Raw genomic sequence first — 12,857 nt, 5'->3', positions numbered from 1 at the left:
CAGGACATTTAAATATACACTCAAAAGTATTGTTCCACCTTCAGTTCAGAATTTTTTCAATTTTCTGTATCCCTATTCTATAAAAGACTTAAATATGGAGTGATTTTTAGACATTCACTTAAGCGACATAAAAAATGTTGCTTTCTTGATTAATAACTGTTTATCTGCCAAGGTCTTCACCATAAAAAGCCCTGTCTCATATGAACAATTGCTACCCATGTAAGTGATCTTACTTAAATAAATACCATTGCTCAAGTGACTGAAGGCAATGGACCCTATCACCATGACCAAAAGAACACCTCTTTCCTGTAACTTTTTGAGAAGAACATAATGAATGTCCTTGGGTATGTCTACAATAGGGTTACAGAAGGTAGTTCTGTAAGAGCCCACTTGGATATGGAGATAGCATTGCCATCAACAGAGAAAGCCTCACCCTAATTAGAGAAAAGTTATGTACCTTTTGGGCCTCAGTCAATACATGTGTATGGTATTAGAGTGTGGAGCACTGTGGGGATTTACTGGCAGAGCTGGCACTATGTGAGGAATCCCTGCAGTAGTCTCCAGCACATTATAGAGATATTCTTCAGGGTTACAGTACAAGAAATTGACCAAATTCAATATCAAACCTTTTAAGAGCAATTAGGAAAAAAAAGGAAAATTCACAGCGTCCACAAATGTTAATAAGTACATGAAAACATTCATCATCTCTAATAAACTAATCTTGGATTCTGCTCTGAGTAATAGATATGACCACTATCAGCCAAATCTTATTTTAGGTTTCTTTCTTTTTCTTTTTCTTCCCTGCAAGCAATGAGTTGTGCTTCTTGTCAGCAGATGATGAATCCAACGGAGACCACTCACATGTATAAAATTAAATACATTTGGTTTGCAAGATCAAAGCCTTGTTGAAACCCATAAAATGGTGAATCTGAACAATCACTAAACACTTGGACAGGAGTTCCTAATCAAAAAAGCATTAAACTTGAGTTAGCCCCCCCAAATCATGTCATCAGAATAATAATCATAAAGTTTCAAAAATTAAGAATTTGTATTTCATTTTATTTGCCTTCTCAGTTGTTATCTCAAGTTTACTGGCTTCTCTCCAGGAACCATGAAAGCCTGAAACTTACTCTTCAAGACGAAAGCCAGAATTCTACCCAACCTCATAAAACCAGTGCATTCAGCATCATGAGACTTCAGACTGAAGTGTTAAGCAGTTCAAGATACATGCAAAGAAAACTCTTTTGAACTTTAGAACATAAGTGCTGGAAGAACTGAGGAACCCAATATTTCAACACCCACAAATTCAAGACATTGGACCGGGCTGAGCCTGGCTGAGACCAGGCACAATCTTAGTAGGGTACAAAGCAATCATGCCCTACTAAAGTACCATTATGCCTCCAGTAAGTTTTAAAGATATTTAGCTGCATCTCACATCTTAGGTGTCTAAATGTTAAATAGCCAAATCTGATCTAACCACAATAGACTCTTAAGACAGTCAGTGAAAAGAAAGAGGTACCTTCAGAGAGAAATCCCTCCAACCTTTCTTATATGCCTATCTTCAGATGAGAACAATTGGCCTCTCAATACGTCTGTTCCACTTACTTACTTTAAAGGTTATCTGACAGGAATAGCGTAGACTTGACAGCAAAGTCAGGGCAGTTGAATTATGCGTTTACTATAAATGAAAAGCAGACCCTTTTTACCTCAAAGAATTTAGCAAACATTACTAGTTTCACAGTCATCTCCACTTTTTATTTCTTAATAGTGAGTCAGTGAGCTCTTCTAATAAATCATGTGGTTACTGTACAAGAAAGGACAGTGATTATGAATAGTTTAAAGTAACAGAGAAGAAGAGAGGAATTTGCAACTGCTCTTATTACAAAATCTAGCTCTTCACGTTATGCCTTTGGTCATGGTCTTCAATCTCACAATTTGTATAAATCTACATAGCTCTTACTTTCTCAGGAGAACTTTTGGAAGAGTTTTGTATATCTTCACAGTGGTCATTAGACTTCATTAACCTGCATAGGTTAACCGTGACAAGAACAGGACATGCTGGCTCCCAAGCTAGGGTTTGTGTCGCTGGGTTATAAACAATATTATCCCATAGCACCTTCGTATCTGTACACAGAGAGTGGAAACATTATTCAAGATGTCTAAAAAATAATCAAATTGTACTGATACATGTGCTTAAAACCAAAAGCATTGCTTTGCCATTTCTTTGTCATTTTTACCAATCAAAATTGCAGTGTTTCACACTGTAACGGGGTAAAACTTGAATTCATCCCACCAAGTGTTGGCATTTACCAGAGGTACTCAACCTGAGAGCTCAGTCTTACCAGTCTCCCACTATGGTGATAGATAGGCATCACCAGGGAATGATGCCACTGCTCTTAAGTAGACTGCACAAGCTCCTGGAAATGCATTCTGTGTCCATCCATCACAGGGGGAGTGTAATGCAAGTAAATTCCTAACCAAGGACCTTCAGTTAACTGTGTATGGTAAATTGGAATGAATCCATACATTAGTAACTAGAGGTATTGGAGACGCAGATTCCACGTGTCTTGTGTAGGACTTAAATGCACACAACGTGTATGTCAGAGGATAAATTCAAGCCTTTAGGTGAATATCAAGAACTACAATAGTAAAAAAAGCTGTGCAAGTAATTCACAATAAATAATTTTTCTATAGCATTTAAATAAATCTTCTTTCAATGTATACTGGCCACACGGTAACTTCAGACCTAGTCAACTTATATTTGGGGATATCTTAAATAGAAACTATTTTTAAATAAAAGCTCTCTTTCTTATTCGACTGGTCAAATTATTTGCTTCATACTGACTTCCTTTTCCATTTAGCTGCACATGGATGTGAGAATTTCCAGCATGAAATTCAAACCCATGTTTCATTTCATGCTTCAAGAAGTAATTTGGAAAGTTTTACATTTACCTAATAGTCAGAAGTAGGAGAAAATTATTTCTTCAACTATTTGTGAAGCCAAAACTTGAAATCGTGGCCAGTTGGATGTTCAAGAGGAGTGAAAAAACAACACCCATTACCAGAAAACGTATCAAAGTGAAGAAGCACAGTCTATATCTAAGAGTGAAAACACCAGGTGTCCAAATTCAACTCCCATCAAGCTTAACAACAATTCCTATTGGTATTGCTTCTCTCAGAAATGTCCTGAAATAAAACCTTTTGATATTTTCTAATAGAAATCTTCCAGAAACTTTAACTCTGCCAAGCCATTGCTGTCTTAACTTTGTGTCCCAATGCATATACATCAAAACACTGAAATGTTCTACGAAGTGGAAATTTTTATTCTGTTTTTAAAAACTGCTGCAAATTTTTATTCTTTAAAAAAATCCTGTTTGTAATAAATGGACATGTTCTATAAAGCTAATGCTCAGAGAACATTTAACCTAAGTGCAAAGTCCTGGGTCACAACAGTTCTTACAGTTTTCACAGCTATGTTTTGAATGCTACAGGAGTTTGTAATAATGTAGATATAATGTAAGAATAATCCTAATAGTTAAGGGAATAGCACCACAATTAAGACTTCTCAGGTTTGTTTCCAGGTCTGCTCATTGACTTATTGCCCGAGTTTCCTTCTCTTTTACACCTTTGTGGCATCTACTTACTTACATTGTAATACCTATGCTCATTCATCCTCAGTCTCATATAATTACATTGTTCAGTAACCAACAGACATTCCTTTTTCCTTTTTTTCTTCTCTTAGTTTCATTAATTCAAAAAAGTTGTTACATAAAGGAGCTTCTTTCTAATACACAACTGTTAATTACCTCCTACCACAGAACTAACTCTATAATCCCAACTTCATTACATCAATGATGAATGAGGAGGAAAAAAAAAAAAAAACCAACCAACCTACTTTGGATTAGAGCTGTCACTTAGGAAAAAGATTTAAAAATAAAACTGTTTGTCTCAAAAGCTGGAACTCCTTATATACTTAAATAGCTGGGTACTAGAATCTGAGAAATTGATTGAGATTCCTGCAAGGAGGATAGTTGAGTAAATGAAAAGTACAGTTGTAAAACAGTATTTCCCATATTAACTTCCTCATCAAAGCTATAAGTTACATTTTCAATTGTAGTTATCTATTGTAACTTCCCAAATGGACAGAAATAAGCTTCAAGAGCTTCAGTGTGCCAAAGCACATACTGTCCTTCCTCTGACTACATAAAGCTTCATAACCTATGCATCAGCAATCCCCATAGTCCTGATGCAATGGCATCAGAGAGGAGAATGACTGCAGTAGGAGGGGAAGGAAAAGAAGCAAACAACAGAAGGAAGGAATCATGGGACTCATGAGCCCAATTTCCTGCACTTGCAAAGCATAACCATTCCATGCTCAGGAAACAGATACAGATAGAAGAAAAAATGCAAGAAAACAACCTGTGCTCCATAAGACTCAGCCTTAGGCTGAACAGCTACTAAGAATAGAGGTTAGGACTTTATACTGTAGATGGCCAACAGGCTTTGCTTTGATAACCTTGAAGCTAGATCTAACTACATGACATAGAGCTACAGAGAGAGCTTAAGCAGTCCTGTAAGTGCTTTCTAGTGCAACTAGAAAATTATTTAGTGTTTATGTTGGCATAAACTTTGTGAACAATTTGGTCTGAAAGTAAGTTATTTCATGTACCCACAGTAAAACTAACCAATATGACGATTTCTGTTAAGTTTTCCAACATATGGTTTTCACCTTAGATCAATTTCAAATTGTGACATACTACTGGAGCTGCTGAAAATCACTCATATAAAGAATAATCACACAATACTTACCATTTTCAAAGGGGCAAAGTTGTATCCTCCTTGCATCTGGAACTACCAGCCAACCCTACAACCCAAAAAGTGGCCATTAGCTAGACATTCTCAAACACACCAGTTTTTAACGCTTCAGGCAGAATGTGACAGAAAACCTTTCCACCAAAGATAAAGAAGCTATGTTTATTAGAAAGCTTTGGAAGTAGTTTTTTTAAAGGATGTTTTGCACTAGATATCTAGTTTATTGTTCATCATTAGGGGAATTGGAGCTGATGAACTAAGGTGATCACTTCTAGCACTATATTGAGACTATTTCTGAATGATTTATTCAGCCTGATTTCACTTAGAAAGTCTTCTAGCTTGATTTTCATTAATTTTCTTACAGTGTCATTGCTTTCTTGGATTCTCAAAAGACATTCAAAAATCATAATATCAGATCTCCTGGTCTTTGTAATGGTAAAGCATGTATCCTTAAAATCTGAGGACTAACAACACAATCTGCAAGTATATGTGCATGGTTGTTACTATACCCTAATTATTTAGATTCATGTGCAAATGTTTCTGTTACTCACAGTTCCCATCTGTTTGCTCAGCAATTGTCTTGTGGAATTCTTTGTGTATATGCTGAGAGGAATTATATCTTTCAGTGACCTCGTAACTTTTAGAGTGGAATAAAAAAAAATCCCAAGGCTTGGAAGAGACCTTGTGGTTCAGTTTACATATTAAGGTATGTGATTTTAGGTGCCTACAACATACACATCTGAGTGAGACTGAAGTGCCCAAATTACTATTACAGTAGCCATATGAAGATCTAGCCAATGCAGCCAGTGGAGTCTACAGTGCTATCCAGCACATCCCAAAATAGCCATCTACATTTGAGAACTGACTGAATTAACTATATCTCCACTGACTATAAGACTTTGGACATCTAATTCAAATGTAGATATCTACATCTGGACATCTACATTTAGGTATCTTAATCCGCAAGGTAAATCATACCCCAAAATTCACTAAGAAACTAGGTCACGAATTATTTTTAAATCTTACCAAGATCACTTTAAATTGGTTTGAAGACATTTTAATCCTTTTTGTGACAGGTATTCCAAAATATCACTTCTCAGATTATCATAAAAAAAACCTCACAGCTACTCTGAATATATTCATGCAATGAAGTTTATCCCCCTTCATTCTTCTGGCAAGAATGGCTTTAGCTTAAAAAAAATCTGTTCTTTTTCCCTATAGGTGACCTTTCTGATGCCTATTTAGACAACAAACATATTTTCTCTTCACATGTGTTTTACCAGGCTAATGATAACATGTTCTTTGACTCTCCTTTATAAGACAGTCTCTCTATTCCCCAACCATTCTAGACTTTTTTATATACATCCTCCATTTGAATTAATCTTTCTTGAATATGAATACAAGAATTGCCTAAAGCATTTCAAAGAAGGCCTTGCCCATACTTTCCTATTAACTTGGAATAATCTAACCCACTAGACCTTTGTCCATGTAAGTATGTTAGTTTAATCATCCTGTGATGAAATATTACACACAGATCTTTTTTCCTCCACTGTTCTTTCTAAATGAGGACTTACATCTCACAGCAAGAATTATTTTTATTAGAGCAAGTGCATGAACTTGCACTTCATACATTACACCTCATCCTCCTTTAGTTATTTCACATATGAAGATCTCCAGTCTCTTCCAATTATCCTGACCCTCTTCCATTTTGATTACACCTCTCAACTGTTTTATCAGCAAATCTCATTAACACATTCCCACCTTTTGTGCCCATGTCTTTGATGAAAACATTTATATAAGAACTGTTCTAAGTGTGGTCCTTGAGTAACCTTGCTACTAGCACAGCACCATTCAACAGGACTAGTTGACTTAGCCCTCCAGCTAGGAATTATCTACCATACAAATCTTGTTCTCACCCCGAGCTTCCTCAATTCCTCTTTTAATTTCTCGTGCGATACTATACGAAATGGTGTGCTGAAATTCAGTCAAATTAAATTTTCTGTCTTTTCATTGCTCAGAAAAAAATCAGTCAAATTAATCTTACACAATACTTCCCATAAATTAATGTAAATTTATCCCATTCTCCTCTTATCTCCATGTTTTAATTAATGTTTCCTAAAAACAAACCTCTTCTACATTTACATAATCATAAGGTTAGACAAGTCTTAGTCAAAAACTTAGCTCTGGAGCCTTTTTCTCCAGAATTTTTCCTCCTTTCTTAGCACAAATCCCAGATAAAATTTCTTTAATTGGAAACACAAGTATATACCAAATTTCAGAGTGTATTACCTCAATGCAAAGGCAAGGGAGCAGCTGAGAATATTTCAGAGAAACTGATTTAAAAGATTCCTTTCCTTTTATCTGAAATTAAAAAGATGGTCATGAATACAGGAAGTAAATGGCTTTTAATAAAGCTAAATGAAGATATAGAAGAGCATTTCCACCTACAAGTCACCCCCCCACCAGTTCAACAAAGTGCTTTGAGCTTTAACTCACCACAGCAAATGCCCCTATATCTTCACAGGTAAACCACTTGTGGCACAGACGAACATAATAATCTTGATCTCGAAGAAAGTTGGATACATTCACTGATATAATTTTCCTTGCCCTGTCTACATTATAATCAAACTTTCCAGCTGAAAAAGAAAATTCAAGCATCAAATTATCACATCTGTTTCTTTATTCCTTTATTATTTCTGATTTTGTTACTTTTTTATAAAAGGCACAGAATGTATTTCATAATTTGATGGAGATGAAATTCAACATCTATAGATTCTTACCCAGGATGTTTGAATTAATTATTTTCATATCTTTATATTCCTAGAATATCCGTATTTTATGAGATATAATAATTTTCATGAGAATAAATTTCAATATTATTCAGTTTTAAATTAGCACTGGCAATACTGAGAGGCCAGAACACCTACCAACTGCACCTCAACCTTAGTACTTGAAACCTTATGTAGTCCATGTACAAATACTTGAAATATACACACTAATGCTACTACAAAAGCTGATTAGCCCAAGGTTGCAAATTCATTGCATAGAGAATACGTGCAACTATGTTAGAGAAATACAATATGTGGGGGGATGATTTTTATATATATATTCATGGGTATGCTAAAATTAGGATACCAGTTTGGCAAATTTATTTAAATATCTTTGTAAGTTCTGCCTATAGACAAAGTATAAAACCAGCAATCCGAAGTGCGTGAAAAGGACACAAACCTATTTCCAAAAGTTTAAGTATTAAATAGGTTGTCAATATCTTTATCTGCTATCTAGCATTTCCAAGTCAATAGAAAGAAACACATTATCAGAAAGGAAATTATCTATCAACTACAAGGTAATTATAAGTAATGGTAGTTGTAATTAATCATTTTTTTCCCTGCTTATTCATCTATGAAAACATATAACTGTATAGGTCATCAGAAATATCTCACAGCTTTAAGTGATATAAAAGATCAGCTCACCCCAACAAGCGGGAATATGTTTTTCCACATCACTGTTTCTGCAATCTGCAAAATAGAAGCCAGGGGGGTTTTTAGTGCTGCTTTATTTATATAACTGTGCAAATAATGTGCCAAATTATCCAACAACTTCCCAACAGGAAACATATCTCTCATACCCCTTTTCAAAGGCAGATTTATATCCACTTCTAGATAAACAGCAAAAAACAAAAGTACCCTTACCACACACAGAGATTATATCACAACTTGCCTTAAGGAGCTATCTCACCAGTGTGGGGTTTCTACTGGGAAACCTCATCAGCAGTTTGAGGTGGTAACCTAGGATATAACACTGCACTTTTTTACCTAGTACCTAACAATAATTTAAGTAACAATAATAAAGATAATAATAATTTAAGTAATTCTTGCATTGAAAGCTACTCCTGTTGTTTACCAGGTTTATTGCACTGTTATAAATGACTATGTATTTTCTCTATTCTGGCTCTACTCTAGGCTTACAAAGAAACACTCTATTTAGCTTGCAGTGAGCTTACCATAATTAAAAGCCAGACGACACTTTCAGAACTAACGTCTAATGTTTGTATCTCCAAAACTTAAATCTTGATTTGAGAACACTAAATCAGCTCATAGTTTTTCACCTCTCCTCTCTTAACTCAATATTAGAGCTGCACTTTGCTCACTTTTCCCCACACAGCTCTTTTCTCCAGAGAAATGTTTCTTGTTTTCATTTGTTTACTCATCCTTGTGAAGTGTCTTAAAACTGGGCTTTATAAAACTTTATTTCCCCTCCTCTTCATTCACAAAGTACATACCTACTTCAATAGTGAATTGGGACTTATCAAGGAAATGAAAGACTTTTTAAATACAAACAGGCTTTATTTCTTTGAAAGCGTGAAACAGCCACAATATGTCTGATGCTGTGTGCAAGGGATGATGCTGTACCAAGGGGCAAGGGCAATAGCTGCCCACCCACAGGCTCTGGAGATGGGAAAGCAGGACAAGCCCAGGCTCCAGAACAAACAAGGTGTCTCATTTCATTTTTTGCACCACCATTTGGTGCACATATCTCCACTATCCACACTGTATCTTGGCTGGACCATAGTGCTGGATCTATTTTTATAAGCATATGGTAGGCACTTCACCCCAAAAACAAGGAAAAATGCCACCTTATCTTATCCAGCTACATGAAAACAGGCAATAGAACAGCTAGCTAATGAAAGTAAAAAGATATTTCTTTACACTTTCTTATTAAACTTTCCTCAGTCTCTGAAACCACCTGTCGCCTAACTATAAAGAGAAGCAGAGGCTCCATCTTATGCACAGAGAACACACAGAACTGAACCTGCAGGCAAAGAAAAAGCACATGCCAATCACAAGAAGACCAACTAGGGCAAATGCATAGTGTAGTTCAGTTTTCCATGTACTTTCAGATATAAACTCTGGTCTCTTGTTTTTTATAGCAAGTCTGACATTTATATGCACAAAATAATAAAAATGTAGAATGAGACTGGTCCTGGCATACATGGTCTACCATCAGTTAGGTTAGTGTATCCCAGAACGTGATTTGGCATTGCATTTCTTTTTTTGTTTGTTTGGTTTGGTTTTTTCCTTTGAAAAGATGTTTCCTGAAAAACATCTGGTTTAAGATGTTTTCCTACCTTCGACATAGTATTCCTGACTCAGCTTGACTTCACAGTAATTTGGTACTGTTTTCATGGTCACATAGATGTGTTGTGCTACATTGACTTCAATGCAATTGAATTGTACCTGTACCTGTTTAAAACATTTATAAAATCAAATTTGTGCATGACTTCCAGAATACATGAAAACCATTGGTTAGCAGAGTTAAGCAAGCAATAGTCTTTATTCAAACCTACTTATATTAACAAGGAGCATTAAGCAGTCTCATTAAGAATGTAAAAGAAGCAGATACTACTTAATGAAAGGATTTCAAAGAGTATCATTACTTTTAATCAATCTTCTTCACTTCGAGAAATCCAAGTATTTACAAGCTATCAAAGAATCCTAAAAGCACAGAAATACAGGTGCCCAATGCTTACTGAACTTCAAAAGCAAAAAGGTCTTTCATACTACCAAAAGTCCAAATTTGTAGGCATTTTAAAAGCACAAAATCTTGCAGAATAGGAAAAAAATGCCTGTTTAAACATTTAATGGCAACTTGAGTGAATTCACTCATTCTAGTAACAAGTTGTGAGAGAGGAAGTAATTTAGGAGACAAACACTGAGGTCCAGTTATAGCAGGTCATCCCCTCACTGATAGCAGTAACTATTAAATTCCATATAGGTTTTCATGTTGGATATACTCCTATTTGGTGCAAGATATTTGGAGGGTAAAAGACATCTTATGTCACCGTTCTAGTCACTGAACTGAAACTAAGAAAATGTCATTAAATGTTGAGTCTCGCCTGTAAACTTACCTTACTCTAAAAGCTACCAATTGTTCATTGCTGGCCCTGCGTTGCCTACAGGGATGTCTGATCATCAAGTGATACAGAGCATAAACTGCAATCCCAGTTTGGGAGAAGAACTTTGTTTCACATGTGCAATCAATATAACATTTACAAAGCACATGAAGTAACACATTTTGTATGGGATTAATAACAGTTATCCACCAGTAATTGAAAGCAAAAAATCATCTTCTTTTCTCTTATAAACAGCTGGTCAAGGATGTTTTGGTTTATTTTTTCCCCAGTTGCAAATTTTAACAACAAATACTTCTGGGTTTAGTTTAGTAAAAAAATTGTACTCTGCTGTTCCAATTATCAGCATGAGTTTAGGACAGATGTACACAAGTGCTTAGGCGCTTGGCTGTCCTCTAGATGTGTAAATTCCATTGACGTGGTTGGACTTAAATACATAATATGTATGCACTTAAAATCCCTGTGGCATTCTGCTTCGTAGCAACTGGAGTTACAAAAGCTTCCTCACAATTTGGTGGGCACAAAAATAAAGTTATCAGGACTTATATGAAAATTAGGCTTGCAGAGCTAGTTTCTCTTGCAAAAAGTAAGTGGAAGAAGTACAAAAATGGTGGAGAATTTAATTTAAAGATTATAAAAGGACATTTTGTAATAGAATTTCATTTGACAATGCTAAAGCATACATTTCCACAAAGTCAGTAAGAGATTAAAATGAGAGATACAAAATACATTTTTTTCCAAAGGCTCATAAACATTTAAATTAAAAACAACCCAAAAAAGGAATCTACCTTCTTTCCATTAAACATCTTGCTTTTCTTCCTAGCAAATCTCACATTTGTGCACTGAGATTGCTGTGTGTCCAGAGAAAGTGAACATATTTCCAGCCCACGGATATTTTCTGAAATGAGTTAGGAACAGATTTCAAAAATATAATTTAAGCATCTTAAAAAAAAAATAAAAATAAAAATAAATCAAAATACACCATATCATAAGCTTTCCTTTTAAGTAAAATGTATTTTATATCTGTTCAAAAAAAGGGCATTATAAGTAACACACACGTGGGAGTCAGAGCAAGGATTTAATACAGATGGCTATAAATTAAAGCTTTAATTATGCAAATTATTATGTAAATTAAAAAATTAAACCTATGACTGAGTGAAGCACATCAGGAAATACTCAAATAGTAACACACTAAGCACATCAGTGGCAGGGTGTTAGTAAAAATAGACTATGCCCAAAAAGTTTGAGTGTTTTCATTTTATTTTAATGCAGAATTGTAACTTCAGACACATAAACTGTTTCTCCTTCTGTTGGGGCAGTGGCTCATGTCCGAGCTACCAGGCCAGACAGAATTAGTGTGTGTGCATGCACACATGTCAGAGCAAGAAAGAAAAGGGCAGCAGTACGCTTGGGGCACTGGTAGAGGACAAGTTAAGTGTATTATGTTGGAAGTAAAACTTCAGTTGTCTTGAATTCCTTACTGTAGTTCTCATTCCCTTGAGAAGGGCCAAGGCTTTATCCTGGTTTGTAGTAAAAAGGTGTCACAAAAATATCTTTCTGATATAATTGCATTAATACAGCTCAGACACAAATATTGCCATACAGAACAAAATTTGGCTGAACAGCTACACACAAAAAGTAAACAGAAATTATTCAGTAGCAAATCTGCTTCTTACCATCCAGACTCAGAGTTCCTTTAATGTTTAAATTAAGAGAGCATGGGCTTCCTCTGACACATTTAATCAATGTTGAGATCTTCATGCTTTTCAATACCACAGAAGATAAAGATGTAGGAATATCATGGCAGAAGTCGTTAAAAATGCCACCTGCAAATGCAAATACAAAGATAGAGAAATCCTATTGTGCACAGGATATTTGGGGGAGAGAAAGCACCAAAGGTGAAGCTCCAGCTCTACTGAAATCAGTGGGAAACCCATCGTTGACTTCAGCAAAGCCAGTACTTTACCTAAGACTTTCACATGGCCAGATAGCTAGTTGGCTTCACTAGGAATGCAGAGGCGGGTGGAAAGAAATACATTATAAATGGGGTTTGATAATAAATTTCCTGGTTTAGGGAAGTGTTAACCCACAAGCGGAAGGAATCACACTTAGAATCATAGAATCATAGAATCAT

General features: G+C 35.5%; 1 protein-coding gene across 1 annotated transcript in view; it reads right to left on the bottom strand.

Moving 5' to 3' along the window:
* Positions 1–12,549, bottom strand: part of LOC104529431 (putative interleukin-17 receptor E-like) — a gene marked incomplete at its 5' end in the record, with an annotated part of 21,396 nt that extends 8,847 nt beyond the window's left edge. The window contains 8 exons of the mRNA XM_029086428.1: positions 1,961–2,124; positions 4,810–4,864; positions 7,102–7,173; positions 7,309–7,448; positions 8,286–8,330; positions 9,941–10,055; positions 11,512–11,621; positions 12,400–12,549. Of these exons, the coding sequence (XP_028942261.1) occupies positions 1,961–2,124; positions 4,810–4,864; positions 7,102–7,173; positions 7,309–7,448; positions 8,286–8,330; positions 9,941–10,055; positions 11,512–11,621; positions 12,400–12,549 (851 nt within the window). The remainder of the gene's footprint in view (positions 1–1,960; positions 2,125–4,809; positions 4,865–7,101; positions 7,174–7,308; positions 7,449–8,285; positions 8,331–9,940; positions 10,056–11,511; positions 11,622–12,399) is intronic.
* Between the last annotated feature and the right edge of the window lie 308 nt (positions 12,550–12,857).

Source organism: Antrostomus carolinensis, unplaced genomic scaffold (genome assembly GCF_000700745.2).
Source record: "Antrostomus carolinensis isolate BGI_N321 unplaced genomic scaffold, ASM70074v2 scaffold36988, whole genome shotgun sequence".
NCBI classification, from domain to species: Eukaryota; Metazoa; Chordata; class Aves; order Caprimulgiformes; family Caprimulgidae; genus Antrostomus; species Antrostomus carolinensis.
The sequence above is the reverse complement of the archived record's forward strand: the minus strand, read 5'-3'. Positions and strand labels throughout refer to the sequence as shown.